This window comes from Hyperoodon ampullatus (assembly GCF_949752795.1).
Source record: "Hyperoodon ampullatus genome assembly, chromosome: 1".
NCBI lineage: Eukaryota > Metazoa > Chordata > Mammalia > Artiodactyla > Ziphiidae > Hyperoodon > Hyperoodon ampullatus.
Window position 1 is genome coordinate 112,388,425 of NC_136914.1, and position 23,881 is coordinate 112,412,305.

At 40.6% G+C, this 23,881-nt stretch overlaps 1 protein-coding gene across 4 annotated transcripts in view; it reads left to right on the forward strand.

Moving 5' to 3' along the window:
• FAM13C (family with sequence similarity 13 member C) overlaps positions 1-23,881 on the forward strand; it is a gene marked incomplete at both ends in the record, with an annotated part of 135,822 nt that overhangs the window by 41,403 nt on the left and 70,538 nt on the right. For all 4 annotated transcript variants that reach the window (XM_079711231.1, XM_079711232.1, XM_079711233.1 and 1 more), the window contains one exon: positions 21,923-22,041. In XM_079711231.1, coding sequence (XP_079567357.1) covers positions 21,923-22,041 — 119 coding nt within the window. The remainder of the gene's footprint in view (positions 1-21,922; positions 22,042-23,881) is intronic.

Consider the following 23,881-nt stretch of genomic DNA (forward strand, 5'->3'; position numbering starts at 1 on the left):
GACTGAAAGAAATGCGAGACACAGACATCCTCTCTTGGGGTGCTTGCTTACATTTTAACTCGAGGGATGTAAGCTAAGCACACGTTCTGCATAGACTGTGAAACAAGGCTGTACTGGATTAAGCATACGGAGAACGAGAAGAGAGTCCAGAAGGAGAGAGATAGGGCTACTGATGCAGCCTAAAGTCATCAGAGGACATGGGATTGGAGGAGGACCACCCAGGATCCATGGGATATGGTATGGATTGTATATTTGTGTGCCCCCCAAATATGTATGTTGAAACCCTAATCTTTAATGTGATGGTATTTGGAGATGGAACCTTTGGGAGATGGATTAGTGCCCTTGTAAGAAGAGAAAAGAGAGGGCTTGCGTCCTCTCCCTCTGCCATGTAAGCACAGAGCAAGAAGACATCCATCTGTAAACCAGGAAGAGGGCTCTCACTAGGAACCCAATTGGCTGACCCCTTGATCTTGGACTTCCCAGCCTCCAGAACGGTGAGAAATAAATCCCTGTTGTTTAGGCCACCTAGTCTATGGTATTCGTGTTACATCTACCTGAACTAAGACAGGATATAGATAATACTGGAATGAGGCAGACATCCCAGGAATGAGGAAACTGCATTGAGAGGGCAAAGGATATGAGTTGAAAGGTGATCAGGGCACAGAGGGATCTTCTCAGAAGATATTATGTACCTTGTGGTGCTCTTAGGCTTATTGATTTGATCATCTGTTATTACAATAGAAGGTTGGAAATGGGGAGGAATATGCATTGACTTGGCAAAAACTAGAACTGTCGTCTTCTCCTTTTTTTCTTTCTCTTCTTCTTCTTCTTCTTCTTTTTTTTTTTTTGTTGTTATTTTCCTGAGTGATGATCTGTTTTATTTTCCACTATGGTCCCATGGCTAGAACCATCCCTGGCACTGTAGAAAGTATTCATTATGTATTTGAATAAGTAGCTATCAAGAAACCACAGAGTTTAGGCCCCCTTTGCCATCTGCACATTGAGTATGGAACTTTTTCTGAATTTGAGTAGCCCTAGTTCTCCTGTGCTTGACATCAGTGGGGAAGCTTGAGGAGCTGGGGTCATTTTTGTGATGGTAATTTTGGATTTTTCTCATGGCTGCTGTGGGAACTGAAGAATAATTTGATTCTTGCTAAACTACATAAAATAAACAAGGGAGCTTGTGAAATGGAACACTGAGGGATATTTGAAAGCAAAGAATAACAGACATAGTTTCATCATTTCAGAAAATAACATGGTAGAGTTTCCATATCAACAGGCTACTCACTTTCTCTGTGAAAAGGGGAATAAAAGGTGATTTTTTTTCCTGGGAAGGAAGTATTCTATAGTAAAAAAGAGGCATTTAGAGGAGTTTAAATCTCAACTCAGAGGGAGGTGATTTAAAATATGCATAAATATTTAATTTATATTAAAATCACAGAAATTATAGTAATCTTTTAATGTCAAAATGAGGCACTAGCTTAAGTCATAGGCTTAAGAGGCAATGGGGCAGAGAAGGGAGTGTAGACTTTATAAAGGTGCCATCATGTCTTTCTTTCATGCCTCTGCCCTGTGGATATGACCGGGTTCTAGTAGGAGGGCTTATGCTTGTGTCACCATATTTATAGGTGCTGACTCACTGCACCCCTTGTCCCATTTGCTCATAATTTTTGATTCCTTGCTGGTGGAAATTGTGTATCTTTATTAAAATATAACATACCTAGAATGTAATAAACAGTGGCATCTATTTTAGAGAACATTATTTATAACATTTTCAAACAGAAGTCATATGGTTGGGTGAACTCTTACTAATATTTATAGAGCCCTGATAGAGCCTTACCCTCATTTCCCACATAGAGTTAAAATCCTTTAGCATTACAGTGAGATAAGACGTAAGTAGGGTCAGGCAATAAGCCTCCTTCTCTGCATTTTCTTCCCATTTCTCTTTCTTGGTCTTCTTTGCAGTTTCCTTCCCATCTGCCTGTTTCTTAAAGGTTTGTAAAATGAAATACTGTTATGTTAAATTATAAAAACAATATATACTCATTAAACAATTCAAACAATAGAGTATATATTAACACATCCCACAAAAAAATAAGTACACAACAGTACACACACTGTCAGATACACACACATATTTGATCATCCCCTCCACCTTTCCCATGGACGCTTACTGTTTTTTTTTGTTTGTTTTTTTTGGCTGACCTGCATGGCTTGTGGGATCTTAGTTCCCTGACCAGGGATTGAACCCATGCCCTTGGCAGTGAAAGAGTGGAGTCCTAGCCACTGGACCACCAGGGAATTCCCTTCCATGGGGTCTTATTGTATATACTACTTTGCAGCTTAATTTTTTAATTAATTAATTAATTTTTAAACATCTTTATTGGAGTATAATTGCTTTACAATGGTGTATTACTTTTTGCTGTATAACAAAGTGAATCAGCTATACATATACATATATCCCCATATCCCCTCCCTCTTGCGTCTCCCTCCCACCCTCCCTATCCCACCCCTCTAGGTGGTCACAAAGCACCGAGCTGATCTCCCTGTGCTATGCAGCTGCTTCCCAGTAGCTAGCTATTTTACATTTGGTAGAGTATATATGTCCATGCCACTCTCTCACTTCGTCCCAGCTTACCCTTCCCCCTTCCCCCTCCCTGTGTCCTCAAGTCCATTCTCTACATCTGTGCCTTTATTCCTGTCCTGGCCCTAGGTTCTTCAGAACCATTTTTTTCTTTTTTATTTTTTTAGATTCCATATATATGTGTTAGCATACAGTATTTGTTTTTCTCTTTCTGACTTACTTCACTCTGTATGACAGACTCTAGGTCCATCCACCTCACTACAAATAGCTCAATTTCGTTTCTTTTTATGGCTGAGTAATATTCCATTGTATATATGTGCCACATCTTTATCCATTCATCTGTCGATGGACACTTAGACTCTTAGTTTAGTTTGTAATTTAACAATATATCATCAGTCCCGTAAATACTGGTGTTTCTCAGGGTTCTCTTCTAGGTTTTCTCTTCTCTCTCTGCACATACTGAATGGAATTTTTCCACTTGTAGTTTTAGTCACCTTCATGCTTATTTCCAAACATATACTCCCAGCCCCTATCTGCCTCTGGGACCCCAGCCCATCTATTTATCATTGCCTGCTTGGATGCTGCACAGGCACGACACCCGACTTTTCCTGAACACCGTTTCTCTTCCTGTTTCCATCTCAGGGAGCAGCGATGTTATTCACCCCATTTTCCAAGCTCAAGATTTGGCCTCATCTTCAGTCCATCCTCTTTTTCATTCAACCACATCCTGTCAATCACCAGGCCTATTGTTTCCACCAATTCAATGTCTTTTAAACCAATCAGTCTTTCTCCATTCTGACTGCCATCTCTGTAATGCCAAGTGACAGTCATCTCTTGCTTGGGGTGCTCTATTGTCTAACTGTCCTCCTTTCTGTCCCTTTCCCTCCTCACCTTCTAATTCACTTGCCTCACAGGTCCCACATGATCTTTCTCCAGTGTGAATCTAAACATGTCTTACTTATAATATTCAGAGACTTGCCAGTGCCTTCAGAATAAAGCCCGAACTCTCATAGGGCTCATACGATCTGGCCTCTGCCTGTGCCTTGCCTGCCTCATTGGTCTCACCTCCCCACCCGTGTGACTCTCACCGCAAACACCGCCAACCGCTCTGAGTTCCTGGAACATGCCAATTTCTAGCTGACACCTGTTTGCTTTGGTACATTCTGCCTCCCTGTTTCTGCTTCATCCTTTAGACCACTTCAGGGATGCTTCTCCCATGAACTGGGTTTGGTATCATTCCCACATGTTCCCAGAGCATCTCACACAAACCTGTATCCTATTGTAGCACTGCTCATACTGCACTGTAGTAGCTTGTATGTGGCTGCCACCACCATGGCCACCACTAGACTGCGAGCTCCCTGAGGGCAAGAATGAGAAAGAGCACAGAATGTAGCCCCTGATAGAAGCCGCATATGTGAACGATAAATGAATGTACATATGACCTTGAACAGCATGGGTTGGGCCACTTATATGCGGATCTTTTTCAAAAAATATAGTACCTCCATTTTCATTTTACAGATCTTTAAATGAGCTAAGTGTGGGGAAAAGTTTGTGTTGATTAGAGAGCACAATATGTGGAATCAAAAGAACTAGGGTTCAAGTCCTCATTCTATCCAAATGGTTTCAACTTCCCGCCCTTGGGTGAGTCACTTATCAGTGCCTTGGTTTTTGAGGCAGAGATGATAGTACACAGATTTTCGACTGGGGGTGGGAGTAGTGGGTCAGGTGCCCCTAAGCCCTGTGTTGTTCAAGGGTCCACTGGAGTCAGAAACCCAGGAAGCCCCTAATGCTGAAGACGTGGCCTGTCCCTGAATCCTAGGAGGTAGAACGGTCAAGTCAGAAGCTTCACACGCCTTGAGGGATCAGGCGGGTTCAAAGGTCAGCATAAGCACTTTTCAGGGCCTGGGCGTGGCAGTTTGAGATACCAGTGCTACTAGGGAGAAGAACGAAGTAATGGTGAGCAGAATCTGCCTTCTGCTTTCCTTCGAGCTTCATCCTGTTTGCAGCCTTCTGTAGACTCAGCGACATGTTACAGTTGGAGTGAGTGGGAGAGATGGAGGCTTGTACAAGGTCTAACTCCTCAGTGCGGCAGGAGCAGACGTGAGGCTTCCTGGAACGGGGTACTTGGATTTGGGGCAGTCACAACAGCCAAGGCGGCTAATCTTGCCTCTCGTGCAGCTGGTTAAACCTGCCACTCCCCGCTGGCTACAACCTGTGTAAACTCATGATCGGAAGACCTTCATTTCCTATGAACCTCTCTCACTTTGGAGTCCCGTGTCCTTTATCCACATGCTGCAGAGGAACAAAAATCAGTACCACTGAGAACCCAAATGCCTGGAGACCCTCTTTGATACTCTATTGTATGCTCTCTTGATTTTACACTTGAATACCACCCACCCCAGCTGTTACATGTTGCTAAATGTGACTGCTTTCACGCTGATTTGCATGGGATACTTCTCAGGTCTGCAGTGATAACGTTATTTTTTTTTATCAGGACCCATAAAATAGAGGCAGCCCAGGGGCCCAGATCACCTCACAAACCTAAACCTGCCCTTATGGGAAACACCTGTCAAGGAAATTGAGCACAAACCAATCACAATCTTCTAACTCAGCTTTAGCTAGTTTATCTTACCCTAGAAAATAGGACCCACCAGCCTTATAAGGAATACCCGTCCGCCTAGCCGATCATGCACCCCTTCCACGTTGCTGTTTCGAGCGCTCTTTGAAACTCACGCTTGCCCAGTATCCTTTGGGAAGAGCGGTCCACTGATTGTGAGGCCCTGTACTTTCCCAATCCACGGATTGTAGTCCCTTGGATGAAAGATATCACACTTGTTACCAAGTTGTTTTAGTTTGGTCATTGGACAGTGGTGATGAGATGGGACCGGAAGACAGGTGCTGAAGATTCCGGGGACAGCTCCTAGATGCAGATGACGGTACCAACAGAGCCCTCTTGATTTGCTGCCTTTTGGGCCTCTCTGCGGGATCTCCAGGAAGCTTCTCTCAGGTGGAGCTCTGCTTCTCTTGCATTCTGAGCTCTTTGAGTTTGTTTGTCCTACTTTTTCCAGGTGGAAAATTGGGGTGTGAGAGACTCTAGGTTTTCATGGTGAGGCTTAAGGTCTCAGGAACTGTGCACAGGCAGCCAGAAACAGTAAATCTGGTTGAATTAGGGAGGATTATTTCAAGGGAAAATAATAGTTACCCCTCAATCTAAAGAAGGCAAGATGGAAGCTGTTAGGGAACTCACAAAGCTGCCAGGTAAGCCTCCACAGCATAAACTGCTGGGGGATTTGGGGAAATAAATAAAGAGAAGAAATTCAGACTTTTTTGACCAAGGGAACATCAAAATCTAAGTAGGCACAAGTCAGCTATTAAAAACCATCAGGGAATCCTCCACTATAAAGAAATCTTTTTTTTTTCAGTTGAGGTAAATTTGGTATATAACATATTAGTTTCAGAGTATAACATAATAATTCGACCTTGGCATACACTACAGAGTGATCACTACAGTAAGTCTAGTTTCCATCCATCACCATAAAACTGACCTCCTTCACCATTTTTGCTCACCTCCAACCCCTTTCCCCTCTGATAATCATTGATCTGTTCTTTGTATTTCAGTTTTGTATGTTTGTTGGTTTGGTTTTTAGCTTCCACACATACGTAAAATCATGCAGTATTAGTCTTTCTCTGCCTGACTCATCTCACTTAGCAAAATACCCTCAAGGTCCATCCATGTTGTTGTAAATGTCAAGATTTCATTCTTTTTTATGGCTGAGTAGTATTCCATTGTATATATGTACCACATCTTCTTTATCCGTTCATCTGTCAGTGGATACTTAGGTTGCTTCCATATCTTGGCTATTGTGAATAACGCTACTATGTACATTGGGGTGCATGCATCTTTTCAAGTTAGTGTTTTCCTTTTCTTCAGGTAAATTCCCAGGAGTGAAATGGTTGAACCATTAGATAGTTCTATTTTTAGTTTTTGGAGTAACCTCCATACTGTTTTCTAGAGTGGCTGCACCAATTTATGTTCCCACCTATAGTACACAAAGGTTCCCTTTTTTCCACTTCCTCCTCAACACTTGTTCCCTGTCTTTCTAATAATAGCCATTCTGACAGGTGTGAGATATTATCTTGTTGTTTTTACTTGCATTTCCCTGAGATTTAGTGAAGTTGAGCATCTTTTCATGTGCTTTTTGGCCATTTTTATGTCTTCCTTGGAAAAATATCTTCTCAGATCCTCTGCCCACTTTTTAATTGGGTTGTTTTTTTTGTTATTGAGTTGTATGAGTTCTTTATATTTTGGATATTAGCCCCTTATAGATTCATGATTGGCAAATATCTTGTCCCATTCAGTAGGTTGACTTTTTATTTTGTTGGTGGTTTCCTTCACTGTAAAGATGCTTTTTAGTGTGATGTAGTCTCATTTGATTACTTTTGCTTTTGTTACCACTGTCTTTGGAGTAGATCCAAAAAAATATGGCTAAGAGTGATGTCATGAAACTTACATGTATGTTTTCTTCTAGTTGTTTGATGGTTTCTGGTCTTACATTCAAGTCTTTAATCAATTTTGAGTTAATTTTTGTGTATGGTGTAAGATAGTGGTCTAGTTTCATTCTTCTGCACATGGCTGTCCAGTTTTCCCAACACCATTTATTCTTTTGCACATGGCTGTCCAGTTTTCCCAAAGGAGACATTCTTGTCTCCTTTGTCATAAAATAACTGACTACGTATGCATAGGTTTATTTCTTGGCTCTGTTCTGTTCCATTTATCTATGTGTCCGTTTTTATGCCAATACCATACTGTTTCGATTAGTAAAGATTTGCAATATAGTTTGAAATCAGGGAGCATGATACCTCCAGCCTTGTTCTTCTTTCTCCAGATTTCTTTGGCTATTTGGTGTCTTTTGTGGTTCCATACAAATTTTAGAATTACTTATTTTAGTTCTGTGAAAAATGCCATTGAAGTTTTGACAGGATTGCATTGAATTTGTAGATTGCTTCGGGTGATGTGGAAATTTTAGCACTATTAATTCTTCCAGTCTATGAGCATTGAATATGTTTCCATTTATTTGTGTCTTTTTCAATTTCTTTCATCAGTATCTTATTAAGGTACAGGTCTTTCACTGCCTTGGTTAAATTTATTCCTAGGTATTTTATACCTTTTGATGCAATTGTAAATGGGATTGTTTTCTTAATTTATCTAATAGTTTCTTACTAGTGTATAGAAACACAACAGATTTTTGTGTATTGATTTTTCATCCTGCATCTTTACTGAATTTGTTTATTAGTTCTATTTGCAGAGTCTTTTAAAAATATTTTTTAACATATTTATTGGAGTATAATTGCTTTAAAATGGTGTGTTAGTTTCTGCTTTATAACAAAGTGAATCAGCTATACATATACATATATCCCCATATCCCCTTCCTCTTACATTTCCCTCCCACCCTCCATATCCCACCCATCAAGGTGGTCACAAAGCACTGAGCTGATCTCCCTGTGCTATGCAGCTGCTTCCCACTAGCTATCTATTTTACATTTAGCAGAATATAGAAGTCCATGCCACTCTCACTTTGTCCCAGCTTACCCTTCCCCCTACCCATGTCCTCAAGTCCATTCTCTACGTCTGTGTCTTTATTCCTGTCCTGGCCCTAGGTTCTTCAGAACCATTTTTTTCTTTTCTTTTTTTTTTTTTAAACTCCATATGTATGTGTTAGAATATGGTATTTGTTTTTCTCTTTCTGACTTACTTCACTCTGTATGACAGACTCTAGGTCCATCCACCTCACTACAAATAACTCAGTTTCGTTTCTTTTTTATAGCTGAGTAGTATTCCATTGTATATATGTGCCACATCTTCTTTATCCATTCATCTGTTGATGGACACTTAGGTTGCTTCCACGTCCTGGCTATTGTAAATAGAGCTGCAATGAACATTGTGGTACATGACTCTTTTTGAATTATGGTTTTTCAAGGAATATGCCCAGTAGTGGGAGTGCTGGGTTGTATGATAGTTCTATTTTTAGCTTTTTAAGGAACCTCCATACTGTTCTCCATAGTGCCTGTATCAATTTACATTCCTACCAACAGTGCAGGAGGGTTTCCTTTTCTCCACACCCTCTCCAGCATTTATCGTTTGTAGATTTTTTTTTTTTTTTTTTTTTTTTTTTGCGGTGCACGGGCCTCTCACGGTTGTGGCCTCTCCCATTGCGGAGCACAGGCTCCGGACGCACAGGCTCAGTGGCCATGGCTCACAGGCCCAGCCGCTCCGTGGCATGTGGGATCTTCCTAGACTGGGGCACGAACCCACGTCCCCTGCATCGGCAGGTGGACTCTCAACCACTGCGCCACCAGGGAAGCCCCCTGTTTGTAGATTTTTTGATGAGGGCCATTCTGACTGGTGTGAGGTGATACCTCATTGTACTTTTGATCTGCATTTCTTTAATGATTAATAATGTTCAGCATCCTTTCATGTGTTTGTTGGCAATATGTATATCTTCTTTGGAGAAATGTCTATTTAGGTCTTCTGCCCATTTTTGGATTGGGTTGTTTGTTTCTTTGATATTGAGCTGCATGAGCTGTTTGTAAATTTTGGAGATTAATCCTTTGTCAGTTGCTTCATTTGTAAATATTTTCTCCCATTCTGAGGGTTGTCTTTTGGCCTTGTTTATGGTTTCCTTTGCTGTGCAAAAGCTTTTAAGTTTCATTAGGTCCCATTTGTTTATTTTTGTTTTTATTTCCATTTCTCTAGGAGGTGGGGCAAAAAGGATCTTGCTGTGATTTATATCATAGAGTGTTCTGCCTGTATTTTCCTCTAAGAGTTTTATAGTGCCTGGCCTTACATATAGGTCTTTAATCCATTTTGAGTTTATTTTTGTGTATGGTGTTAGGGAGTGTTCTAATTTCATTCTTTTACATGTAGCTGTCCAGTTTTCCCAGTACCACTTATTGAAGAGGCTGTCTTTTCTCCATTGTATATTCTCACCACCTTTATCAAAAATAAAGTGACCATATGTGTGTGGGTTTATCTCTGGGCTTTTTATCCTGTTCTATTGATCTATATTTTCTGTTTTTGTGCCAGTACCATACTGTCTTCATTACTGTAGCTTTGTAGTATAGTCTGAAGTCTGGGAGCGTGATTCCTCCAGCTCCGTTTTTCTTTCTCAAGATTGCTTTGGCTATTCGGAGTCTTTTGTACATGCCACTCCCTTCTGGCTTGCAGAGTTTCTGCTGAAAGATCAGCTGTTAACCTTATGGGGATTCCCTTGTATGTTATTTGTTTCCATACAAATTGTGAAATTTTTTGTTCTACTTCTGTGAAAAATGCCTTTGGTAGTTTGATAGGGATTGCATTGAAACTGTAGATTGCTTTGGGTAGTATAGTCATTTTCACAATGTTGATTCTTCCAATCCAAAAACATGGTATCCAATCAAAAAACATGGTATCTCTCTCCATCTGTTTGTATCATCTTTTTTTTGTGTGTGTGTGGTACGCGGGCCTCTCACTGTTGTGGCCTCTTCCGTTGTGGAGCACAGGCTCCAGACGCACAGGCTCGGCGGCCGTGGCTCACGGGCCCAGCCGCTCCATGGCATGTGGGATCTTCCCAGACCGGGGCACGAACCCATGTGCCCTGCATCGGCAGGTGGACTCTCAAGCACTGCGCCACCAGGGAAGCCCTGTTTGTATCATCTTTAATTTCTTTCATCAGTGTCTTATAGTTTTCTGCATTCAGGTCTTTTGTCTCCTTAGGTAGGTTTATTCCTAAGTATTTTATTCTTTTTGTTGCAGTGGTAAATGGGAGTGTTTTCTTAATTTCACTTTCAGGTTTTTCATCATTAATGTATAGGAATGCAAGAGCTTTCTGTGCATTAATTTTGTATCCTGCTACTTTACCAAATTCATTGATTAGCTCTAGTAGTTTTCTCGTAGCATCCTCAGGATTCTCTATGTATAGTATCATGTCATCTGCAAACAGTGACACATTTACTTCTTCTTTTCTGATTTGAATTCCTTTTATTTCTTTTTCTTCTCTGATTGCTGTGGCTAAAACTTCCATAAATATGTTGAATAATAGTGGTGAGAGTGGACAACCTTGTCTGACTACTGATCTTAGAGGAAATGCTTTCAGTTTTTCACCATTGAGAATGATGTTTGCTGTGGGTTTGTCGTACATGACCTTTATTATATTGAGGTAGGTTCCCTCTATGCCCACCTTCTGGAGAGTTTTTATCATAAATGGGTGTTGAATTTTGTCAAAAGCTTTCTCTGCATCTATTGAGATGATCATATGGTTTTTCTCCTTCCGTTTGTTAATATGGTGTATCACATTGATTGATTTGCATATATTGAAGAATCCTTGCATTCCTGGGATAAACACCACTTGATCTTGGTGTATGATCCTTTTAATGTGCTGTTGGATTCTGTTTGCTACTGTTTTGTTGAGGATTTTTGCATCTATGTCCATCAGTGATATTGGCCTGCAGTTTTCTTTCTTTGTGACATCTTTGTCTGGTTTTGGTATCGGGGTGATGGTGGCCGTGTAGAATGAGTTTGGGAGTTTTCCTCCCTCTCATATATTTTGGAAGAGGTTGAGAAGGATAGGTGTTAGCTCTTCTCTAAATGTTTGATAGAATTCGCCTGTGAAGACATCTGGTCCTGGGCGTTTGTTTGTTGGAAGATTTTTAATCACAGTCTCAATTTCAGTGCTTGTGATTGGTTTGTTTATATATTCTGTTTCTTCCTGGTTCAGTCTCAGAAGGTTGTGCTTTTCTAAGAATGTGTCCATTTCTTCAGGGTTGTCCATTTTATTGGTATATAGATGCTTGTAGTAATCTCTCATGATCCTTTGTACTTCTACAGTGTCAGTTGTTACTTCTCCTTTTTCATTTCTAATTCTATTGATTTGAGCCTTCTCCCTTTTTTTTATTGATGCGTCTCGCTAATGGTTATCAATTTTGTTTATCTTCTCAAAGAACCAGCTTTTAGTTTTATTGATCTTTGCTATCGTTTCCTTCATGTCTTTTTCATTTATTTCTGATCTGATCTTTATGATTTCTTTCCTTCTGCTAACTTTGTGGGTTTTTTGTTCTTCTTTCTTTAACTCCTTTTGATTTAAGGTTAGGTTGTTTATTTGAGATGTTTTCTTGTTTCTTGAGTTAGGATTGTATTGCTATAAACTTCCCTCTTAGAACTGCTTTTGCTGCATCCCATAGGTTTTGGGTCATTGTGTTTTCATTGTCATTTGTTTCTAGGTATTTTTTGATTTCCTCCTTGATTTCTTCAGTGATCAGTTGGTTATCAAGTAGTGTATTGTTTAGCCTCCATGTGTTTGTATTCTTTACAGATTTTTTCCTGTAATTGATATCTAGTCTCATAGCATTGTTGTTGGAAAAGATCCTTGATAGGATTTCAATTTTCTTAAATTTACCAAGGCTTGATTTGTGACCCAAGGTATGATCTATCCTGGCGAATGTTCCATGAGCATTTGAGAAGAAAGTGTATTGTGTTGTTTTGGGATGGAATGTCCTATAAATATCAATTAAGTCCATCTTGTTTAATGTATCATTTAAAGCTTGTGTTTCCTTATTTATTTTTATTTTGGATGATCTATCCATTGGTGAAAGTGCGGTGTTAAAGTCCTCTACTATGATTGTGTTATTGTCGATTTCCCCTTTTATGGCTGTTAGCATTTGCCTTGTGTACTGAGGTGCTCCTATGTTGGATGCGTAAAGATTTACAATTGTTATATCTTCTTCTTGGATTGATCCCTTGATCATTATGTAGTGTCCTTCTTTGTCTCTTGTAATAGTCTGTTTTGTCTCATTTGAGAATTGCTACTCCAGCTTTCTTTTGATTTCCATTTGCATGGAATATCTTTTTCCATCCCCTCACTTTCAGTCTGTATGTGTCCCTAGGTCTGAAATGGGTCTCTTTTAGACAGCATATATATGCGTCTTGTTTTTGTATCCATTCAGCCAGTCTGTGTCTTTTGGTTGGAGCATTTAATCCACTTACATTCAAGGTAATTATCGATATGTATGTTCCTATTACCATTTTCTTAATTGTTTTGGGTTTGTTATTGTAGATCTTTTCCTTCTCTTGTGTTTCCTGCCTAGAGAAGTTCCTTTAGCATTTGTTGTAAAGCTGGTTTGGTGCTACTGAATTCTCTAAGTTTTTGCTTGTCTGTAAAGGTTTTAATTTCTCCATCAAATCTGAATGAGATCCTTGCTGTGTAGAGTAATCTTGGTTGTAGGTTTTTCCCTTTCATCACTTTAAATATGTCCTGCCACTCCGTCTGGCTTGCAGAGTTTCTGCTGAAAGATCAGCTGTTAACCTTATGGGGATTCCCTTGTATGTTATTTGTTGTTTTTCCCTTGCTGCTTTTAATACTTTTCTTTGTATTGAATTTTTGATAGTTTGCTTAGTGTGTGTCTTGGCATGTTTCTCCTTGGATTTATCCTGTATGGGACGCTTTGTGTTTCCTGGACTTGATTAACTATTTCCTTTCCCATATTAGGGAAATTTTCAACTATAATCTCTTCAAATATTTTTTCAGTCCCTTTCTTTTTCTCTTCTTTTTCTGGGAGCCCTATAATTCTAATGTTGGTGCATTTAATGTTGTCCCAGAGGTCTCTGAGACTGTTGTCAATTCTTTTCATTCTTTTTTCTTTATTCTACCCTGTGGTAGTCATTTCCACTCTTTTATCTTCCAGGTCACTTATCCGTTTTTCTTCCTCAGTTATTCTGCTCTTGATTCCTTCTAGAGAATTTTTAATTTCATTTATCGTGTTGTTCATCATTGTTTGTTTGCTTTTTAGTTCTTGTAGGTCCGTCTTAAACGTTTCTTGTATTTTCTACATTCTGTTTCCATGATTTTGGATCATCTTTACTATCATTCCTCTGAATTCTTTTTCAAGTAGACTCCCTATTTCCTCTTCATTTGTTTGGTCTAGTGGGTGTTTACCTTGCTCTTTCATCTGCTATGTCTGTCTCTGTCTTCTCATTTTGCTTAACTTACTGTGTTTGGGGTCTCCTTTCTCAGGCTGCAGGTTTGTAGTTCCGATTGTTTTTGGTGTCTGCCCCCAGTGGCTAGGGTTGGTTCAGTAGGTTGCATAGGATTCCTGGTGGAGGGGAGTAGTGCCTGTGTTCTGGTGGATGAGGCTGGATCTTGTCTTTCTGGTGGGCAGGACTGCATCCGGTGGTGTGTTTTGGGGTGTCTGTGAGCTTATTATGATTTTAGGCAGCCTCTCTGCTAATGGGTGGGGTTGTGTTCCTGTCTTGCTAGTTGTTTGTCATAGGGTGTCCAGCACTGTGGCTTGCTGGTCGTTGAGTGGAGCTGGGTCTTAACATGGAGATGGTGATCTCTTGGTGGGCTCTTGCTGTTTGATATTACATGGAGCTGGGAGATCTCTGGTGGACTAATGTCCACCAGAGGCACAGGCCTAACACCCCACCAGAGCACCAAGACCCTGTCAGCCGCACGGCTCAGAAGAAAAGGGAGAAATAAAGAATGAAATAAAACAAAGTTATTAAAATAAAAAATGAAAAAATTGTTAAAAATAAAAAAATTTAAAGTAAGAAATAAAAAAACCAAAGAAAGAAGAGAGTAACCAAACCAAAAAACAAATCTACCAATGATAACAAGTGCTAACAACTATGCTAAAAAAAATAAATAAATGAAAAAAAAAAAGGACAGACAGAATCCTAGGACAAATGGTAAAAGCAAAGCTATACAGACAGAATCACACAAAGAAGCATACATTTACACACTTAGAAAGAGAGATAAAAATGAAAAAAAATATATATATAAAAATAAAGGAACAGAGCAACCAAATCAGTAAACAAATCTACCAATGATAATAAATTGTAAATACTAAACTAAGATAAACATAAAACCAGAAAAAAATTAGATGCTGAAAGCAAACCCCAAGTCTACAATTGCTCCCAAAGTCCACCGCCTCAATTTTGGGATGATTCATTGTCTATTCAGGTATTCCCCAGATGAAGGGTACATCAAATTGATTGTGGAGATTTAATCCGCTGCTCCTGAGGCTGCTGGAAGAGATTTCCCTTTCTCTTCTTTGTTCGCACAGCTCCCGGGGTTCAGCTTTGGATATGGCCCCTCCTTTGTGTGTAGGTCGCCTGAGGGTGTCTATTCTTCGCTCAGACAGGACGGGGTTAAAGGAGCGGCTGATGAGAGGGCTCTGGCTCACTCAGGCCATGGGGAATGGGGACGGGGTATGGAATGTGGGGCGAGCCTGAGGCTGCAGAGGCCGGCCTGACGTTGCACCAGCCTGAGGTGTGCCGTGCGTTCTCCCGGGGAAGTTGTCCCTGGATCCCGGGACCCTGGCAGTGGTGGGCTGCAAAGGCTCCCCGGAGGGGAGGTGTGGAGAGTGACCTGTGCTCGCACACAGGCTTCTTGGTGGCAGCAGCAGCAGCCTTGGCGTCCCATGCCCATCTCTGGGGTCTGCGCTGATAGCCGTGGCTCGCGCCTGTCTCTGGGGCTCATTTAGGCGGTGCCCTGCCTTCTGTGAGCAGACAGGGAAGGAATCCCCTCTCCTCATGAACCCCAAAACAATGGTCTCTTTCCTCTTCGGCAGCTCCAGACCTTTTCCCGGACTCCCTCCCGGCTAGCTACGGTGCAGTAGCCCCCTTCAGTCTGTGATCATGCAGCCAACCCCAGTCCTCTCCCTGCGATCCGACCGAAGCCTGAGCCTCAGCTCCCAGACCCTGCCCGCCCCGGCTGGTGAGCAGACAAGGCTCTCGGGCTGGTGAGTGCCAGTCGGCACAGATCCTCTGTGCGGGAATTTCTCCGCTTTGCCCTCCGCACCATTGTAGCAGCGCTCTCCTTGGCTCTGAAGCTTCCCCCCTCCCACCCCCACCCCCCTGTCTTCGCCAGCGAAGGGGCTTCCTAGTGTGTGGAAACCTTTCCTCCTTCACAGCTCCCTCCCTGACATGCAGGTCCCGTCCGTATTCTTTTGTCTCTGTTTTTTCTTTTTTGTGTCCTACCCAGGTACGTGGGGAGTTTCTTGCCTTTTGGGAGGTCTGAGGTCTTCTGCCAGCATTCAGTAGGTGTCCTGTAGGAGTTGTTCCACATGTAGCTGTATTTCTGATGTATTTGTGAGGAGGAAGATGATCTCCACGTCTTACTCCTATGCCATCTTGAAGGTCTCCCCTTTTTGTAGAGTCTTTAGTGTTTTCTCTGTATAATGTCATCTGCAAATAGTGACAGTTTTACTTCTTCCTTCCCAATTTAGATGACTTTCATTTCTTTTTTTGCCTAATGGCTCTGGCCAGGACTTCCAATGCCTAAGTCAGCCTGCACTTACTGGGAGCACCTGTCCAGGAAACCTAACACACATCAATTACAATCCTCCAACTCATCTTTAGTTAGTTTACCTTACACAAGAAGGTAGGCCCTGCTAGCCTTATAAGCAAATCCCCATCCTGTTAGCCAATCATGTCCTGCTTCTGTGTTGCCTCTTCTAATGCTCTATAATACTTACTCTTGCCTAAAATCCCTCAGGAACAGTGTTCTGTTGCTTAATAGGTACTGTATTCCCCAAGCCATGGTTTGTTTCCTCTTGAGTAAAGGATATCAAACTAATTACAAATTGTTTTAGTTTTGCCATTTGACAATAATAAATTTGGGATGTTGAAACATAGTGGACAGAACTCCAAATTCGGATTTAGGAGATTGGGATTAGCTCAAGTGGAACAGTATGGTCCTATTTCATGCAATTTTGAATTAAATATTGAATGTAAAGTATTAAGTCTCTCAATGCAAACAATTTGAAATAGTGTAATTCTCCCCCCAGATTTATCAAGATTTGCATAATTTCAAAGTTGTTTGGGTCTATTGAATTATAAGCTGTGTTTATTTTATTGAAATATTTCCACTTTAGCTAGTGAACAGAAATACCCAATATCTTCTGTTATGGGAATGGTCTTAAAATATATAAATCTCAGTTAGATTTTGCAGGGTCTTCAGGAAGGCATCTCTTGTGTAAAAGACAATCTTTCTGTCCTAGGTAAGTCATCTGTCTAGTCTTCTCTTGATTATTCTTATTCTCACTGCAGAAAACTGGGAGAGTAAAATCCACCTCCTAGTTTTAAATGAGGAAATATAGGTTAGACATGCCTAGTTTAGTGTTGGTACAGATCAGGCACTCAGTGAATGTTATTTGGAAAGTGGACAAGATAGACAATATAATTTGAGTGTGATTTGGAAAGTGGACAAGATAGACAATATAATTTGAATGTCTGTTTTCTACTAGAAATTCTTACAACTCTAAGCAGTAAATTAGGTGATATCTCTGTATTACAAGTAAGGAAATAGGATCAGAGGAGATTCTACTTCAGGGATATGTGTGGACTTTGAACTGATGCCTTCCTTCCTACATGACTTACTTTACTCTGTGTTGAAATAGTGACTAAGGTAGGCAGAAATTATTTTAAAAATGGGACTGATAGGTCTGAAGAAATAGTGATCTACGTTCCCTGTTTCTTAAGGGGTCAGAACATTAATAATCAGATGCACATTTTTTTAAAGAAATTTAAATAATCTCTTCCAGGGCTTCCTTTCCCCCAATTATGAAATGAATGTGATAATAACAAATAGTTCTTTTTTTTTTTTTTTTTTTTTGGTGTACGCGGGCCTCTCACTGCCGTGGCCTCTCCCGTTGCGGAGCACAGCCTCCGGACGCGCAGGCTCCGCGGCCATGGCTCACGGGCCCAGCCACTCCGCGGCATGTGGGATCCTCCCGGACCGGGGCACAAACCCGTGTCCCCTGCACCGGCAGGTGGACTCTCAACCACCGCACCACCAGGAAAGCCCACAAATAGTTCTTTTAATCAGGGGTGAAAGTCTTTAAAACTCCCAATTATTCGGAAGGACTTTAAGTCACTTTCACAGACATATGCAGTTTTAAGATAATAGAAACTTTAGGGTGATATAGGATAGGGTGTATTTATAAACTTTCCTGTTTGTTCTAAGAGCTGAAAATATGTGTTCTTCTGAACTATGGAGATATCAGATGCATTAATCATGTAGTAATTAGAGCTCTTGGGAAGAACACGCTCTCATAAATGCAAGCCATTTTTATTAACAATGGAGTGATTAGCTGTAAAGCCATTTAATTTAAAATTTAAGCCAGCAATCGGAGGAAATAACATTTTAAATCAATTTCAGAATAGAATGGTCATAGATAAACCTCAAGTGTGAGAAGATTGAAAGAAGTGACTGTTTTGACTCGCCACATCTTGGAAGGAAGATTTAGAGGATGCATATGTCTTTGAGGCCCAAGGGTAATACTCGGTGTACTAGAGCAGATGGGCAAAAACTGGAATGAGGATGGAAAATTCGTTCTTCTGGGTCATGGATTTGTACAAATTGGAGAACTTGGAAGGGCCTGAAGCAGTGGACATGCCATTGGATTAAAACTAGATTCTCTCAAGTTCTTTATGAGCCAGCTGAACTCACTAAAATCCCAACAAGGACAAAATATCATATTTTACCACTTCTACTTAGGGACACCTGTTTTTTTCCTTAACTCAGCTGGGGTTTTGAGCCTCTGAACCTGATTAGTAGACAGCTTTGCTCTTGTCATTGTGTATACTATCCTAGCCTCTGCTCATGGCTCAGAATATAACCAAAGTAACATTTGTTTTAGTATGAAATATCTTTTTTCTGAGAAATATCTTTCTTCTGAAATATCTCAGATCTTAATCAATTTGTTTATTCCTGCATATAAGCAGAAAACCCACAAATCACTTTACTGAGGCTGGGCTTGGGTCATGCAGGAGGTGAGGTGGAAGAGTAGAAGAGCATGGTTGGGAGCAGGAAAAGATGTAGGATGACTCCTCTTACAGGTGCCCCATCCAGACTATGCCTGACCAGGTGGCAGGAAGACAGACCTGGAGGAGAAGTTCTTGGCTTCTACTTCCCTTGTTCCCTTGGTCACTTTGGACCTGCCCATTTGACAAGCACGTTAACACAGAAGTAGGCAAGTTAGTGTCTGCCCTCTCACAGTTTAGTTTTTGTTAGAAACAGATTTTAAAGTTCTTTGGGGCAGGGATGTCTTATTTACTTTTATATAACCCTCTTAACTATCAACATCCTCAGTATGTAGTAGGTGATTGCTTTTTTTATTGAAGTATAGTTGACATTTTATGTTGTATTAGTTTCAGGTGTACAACATAGTGGTTCAACATCTGTATGTGTAACACATTGATCACCATGATATGTCTACTAACCATCTGTCACCGTACAAAGTTGCTACAGTATTGTTGAATATATTCCCTATGTTGTACATAACTTACCTGTGACTTATAACTGGAAGTTTATACCTCTTGAATCCCCTTCACCTATATTGCATGACCTCCCACCCACCTTTCTTCTGGTGATCGTCAGTGCTGTTCTCTGTATCCATGTGTCTGTTTCTGTTTTGTTTTGCTTGTTCACTTGTTTTGTTGTTTAGATTCCATATGTAAGTGAAATCATACAGTATTTGTCCTTCTCTGTCTGACTTATTTCACTTAGTGTAATGCCCTCTAGGTCCCTCCATGCTGCTGCAAATGACAAGATTTCATTCTTTTCTTATGACTGGGTAATATTCAGTGTGTGTGTGTGTGTGTGTGTGTGTGTGTGTGTGTGTGTGTGTGTGTGTGTTATACCATCCTTTTTATCCCTTCTTCTATTGATGGACACTTAGATTGCTTTCATATCTTGGCTATTATAAATAATGCTGCAGTGAACATAGGGGTGCATATATCTTTTCAAATTACTATTTTCATTTTCTCTGGATAAATACCCAGAGGTGGAATCACTGAGTCATAAGGTGGTTCTAGTTTTAATCTTTTGAGAAAACTCCATACTGTTTTCCATAGTGGCTGAACCAATTTACATTCCCACCAAAAGTGCATGAGGGTCCCCTTTTCTCTACATCCTCACCAACATTTATTTGTTGGCTATTATCAAAGAGACATTCTGACAGGTGTGAGATGATATCTCATTGTGGTTTTGATTTGCGTTTCCCTGATGATTAGTGATGTTGAGCATCTTTTCCTGTGTCTGTTGGCCATCTGTATGTCTTCCTTGGAAAAATGTCTATTCAGGTCCCCTGCCCATTTCTTAATCAGATTTCTTTTTGTTACTGAGTTGTGTGAGCTCTTTGTATATTTTGGATATTAGCCCCTTATTGGATACATGATTTGCAAATATCTATTCCCATTCAGTAGGCTGCCTTTTCATTTTGTTGATCATTTTCTTTGCTGTACAAAAGCTTTTTAGTTTGACCTATTGCCATTTATTTATTTTTGCTTTTGTTTGTAAAATCCATGGGAATCCAGCAGTGTGTGGCCTGTAACCCTTCTCAACCTCCGTGGGTTCAAAGGATTAGATAAAACACTGTCTTTGGAGGAAAAAAAACTACTCTTTCTTAAAAGGGTTAAGTTTTAAAGGAATGGAAATTTCTGGTTTAAATTGTTTAGAAATGAGAAGGGCCATTTCTTTACATCTACAAGTAAGGTGGCTTCTAAATATGATGTTTAAAATAATATTATTAGTATAGAAACCTGAAACAAGCATCCCACCACAAAAATAAGTTTGATTTTGCTGAACTCACTTGGGTTAAGTCTCCAAGGATTTCCTTAACACCAGTTTCAGAATACTGAGCTTCGAGGGAATTTTTGTAAAAGGACTATTATCATCATCAATAGCTCCCATCCACTGTGTGCCTCCAGCTGGTAAGTAGTGAAAGAGCATCTTGTTCAACAACCTTGTGAGCTTGGAGTATTATCTCCATTTTACAGACAAGGAAACTGAGGTCCAGATAATGGATGTGATTTGCCTAAGGTCACATACCTAGTATACTTGCAAGCAGTGCTGTCTCACTTGAAAACCATTGTTTGGGGAAACTTGGCCAGTATTTGAATAGCTGTAGAATTTTTCACAAGCAACTACTATGTCTAGGGAAGTACTGCATACTAATGGAACCCTTTCATGTGGTGTGTCTTCTTGCCTGAAGCTGGAGGCTTAGAAAAATTAAAGAAAGGATCTTGTTGGTTCTAATTCATTCCTTCTCCTCAGCTCTGCTTCCACTTTCCATTTTACCCCTCTAATAGGAAGGCATTCCTATGATTTTGCTCTAGAAGCTTGTGATGGCTACTTGACAAATAGCCCCACCAAATTATGCTAGTACAATATTTTAGAAAAATGATTTCTGACATATTGAGACACCTGACATATTGGCACTTGTACTGACTTCAACCTATACCCCTAAGAGAGGAGCTTGGTCTGTATTGTCACCACAGTACAGTACACTGTACACTGCACCGTCAGACCCAAGTTCACTGTATCACATGAATATTTTGACTGCATGACAGTAGCCATCTGGATTTTCTGAGTTTCTCACTGAATTTGGTTTTAGTATTTCATTTATCAGGTAAAGAGGGGCTGTTTTATCCTACGGAAAATTTGTCAGAGTTTTGGCATTGTTCAAATACTGTAGTGGTTCAACTGCTGAACGTATAAAAATCTTTCATTTTGGGTTTGTGTGTCCTTGTATTGAAGACAGATTCATTTTAGCTTTGGTGTGTTTATGATACTCTCTAGAATTAGCTTCTGGAGTTTTTGTAAATTAATGAGTGGAGTTTATCATGGGATAATGGGACCAACATAGTGATTTCTTTGGATTCAGTGTAACCAATGACAGGTGTGTGTGGGGGTGTGCGCATGTGTTGGTGGCGGGGGAGGGGAGGGGAGATTTCCAAGCATACTTGGGATTTGGATTTTATAAAAATGACTGACTTGTTCCTTGGTTTTCAGATTAACTTAAAGTTCTTTCTTATTATAGGAATAATGTATGATTATAGTATAAAAAAATATAGATGAGTACCCAAAAGAAAAAAAAAGTGACATCTTAAGTGTTAGTCACTGTTAAGATTTTGGTTTACTTGACTGATGCCAATTTGTGTATGTGTGTGTCTGTACATTCATACACGTTTGTGCAAAAATGAGCTTATGCTATAAATATTCTAGAAATTGTATTGCACATCTATTCATTAAATACTCTTCTCTCATATTTTTAATATAAAAATAAATTATAAATTTTAGGTTATTATTATTTTTTCTTTATTCTGAAATCTTGCAGCAACTGACTGTTAGAAAGAGGCTTTTTAAGTTTCGGATCACTCATGGGCCCCCTTCCCCACAGCCCTTGGTAGCGTGTGTTTTGCATGGCTGCTGCCCTCCCCTGTGACCCACACCCCGCCGGAGGACACTGTGGAACTGATGGCTGCTGACAGTTCATCTGCTTTTCCTATTTTTCTTGCAGGAGACAGAGCATGTGGTACCCAGCCAGTCAGAGTGTCGGGGGAGAACAGGAACGCCAGCTCAGGAGAGTCCGCAAAACCACACCTTCAGGTGCCAAGAAACCGTGCGAGCTCAACGAAGGTGGGCCCTTTGTTGTCAGAAGTTGCACTTGGCCTTGGGTTCCTTTCCCAGAAATGCTAACACCTGTGCTTGCTACCCCTGCACAAGACGAAAGGCTTTCTGACTTTCGTTGGCATCTCTTGAAGTCAGAGAAGCTCCTTAAAGGGGCCTAGAGGGAGAATCATTGAGTCTAAGAGAAATGTAAATAACCTACTTTCTCTGCCTTCAGTTTGAAGATAATCAGCCTTAAGGCTCAGAGAGGAGCGGAGACTCTCCTACCCTGAGAGAGAGAAACGCTGATTTCATTTTGTCCTCTTTCATTCCACACTAGAGAGGACTGGGTTTTCTTCTGTGATAATGGTAATTGGTCATGACAGTGTAGAAGTCAGGCCAGTTGCTTTTCGCATATTCTGTCATTTAGCCCTCACCCCTTCCCCAAAAAGTGGGTACTCCTAGCCCCATTTTATGGAGAAGGAGCCCGAGGCTGAGAGGTCAGGGCACTTGACTGATATTGTACAAGTAAAACAGGCTGAGCCAGAATTTGAACCTACAAATGTCTGATTACAGCATAGCAGCCATGGCTCCTGTGCTGATCCAGGTGGTGTCTCTAAGCCCTGAAGTGGCCCTGGGGCTGACCCCTCTGGTCTCCGGGACCTGCTAGAGACGGCCCTGGGTCAGGGCAAGAATGTGGGTGGGAGGCTGTCCGAAGCAGGGTTGGCATGGCATTCGGATGGGAGCCTGGCCTTGCAGCTGTCTATGGAAAGTCTCTTCTGGAAATAAACAGAAGAAAGAATTCAACTGCTAGTTGTGTCAGCTGTCTTTGTAGGATCTTGTGTACAGTGTAATCATAGCTCTCACTCAGTGGAAAGGGAGGGCTATGCTTCTGGGCATGACTTTTCAAAATTTTTTCTAAGGCAGCAGAGTCTAAATGAATCAACAACGACAGACAAGATTGGCTGTGCTATGAAATTGTGCTTTTTAAAAAATTTTTGTCAGAGTAGAGTTGAGTTAAAATGTTGTGTTAGTTTCTGCTGTACAGCGAAGTGAGCCAGTTATACATATACATATATCCACTCCTTTTTAGCTTCTTTTCCCATATACATTACAGAGTATTGAGAAGAGTGTCCTGTGCCATACAGTAGGTCCTTATTAGTTATCTATTTTATATATAGTGAAATTGTGCTTTAAAATATTCAACGTACTAAATTTAGAATCAAAGAGCCCCAAAGGGTTAATGGAGACCCCAAAAGTAAGGTGATCCATTATCCAGTTGGACTCTTCAACACCTTTTCTCACCTCCTCGCTGGTTGCCATCTATTGTCTGTTTATTCTTACTTGACCTCAGATTGGGTAAGACTCAGCCCTGTCATTTCTCTGCTAATCAGGACACTCACCTTCCTATTAGAGGCCTTACTATAACAAAGCTGTTTTAGGTTGACTAGAATCAATTTAGGCAGTGACCCTGTCTTCCCCACCAGACTGGTGCCTGCATCTCTCAGCAAGAATAAGGCCAACTATATTCCCATGCATATTTCAAAATCATAAAAAAGACAGAAAAAAACACACACAAAAAACAAGATGAAATCCTTCATGCTTGCATATGCAAGGCATGGTGCCTTTTGGTCTGGATACTCCACAGAGACTGATAGGGGAAAATGACATTAGCAATCTACCTTCTGAAAGACGCTCGATGTTTGGTAAACTTAAAACCGATCTGTTTCCCATCTGCAGTGGTAATATTACTGTTATCAGAGGGCAAGTCGGAAATTTAATAGGATTCTGCTCTGGGGATCATTCACATATGACTAGGGAGAGCTAAGTGTATTGAATTAGAAAAGTCCTCATGAGGAAACATACAGAG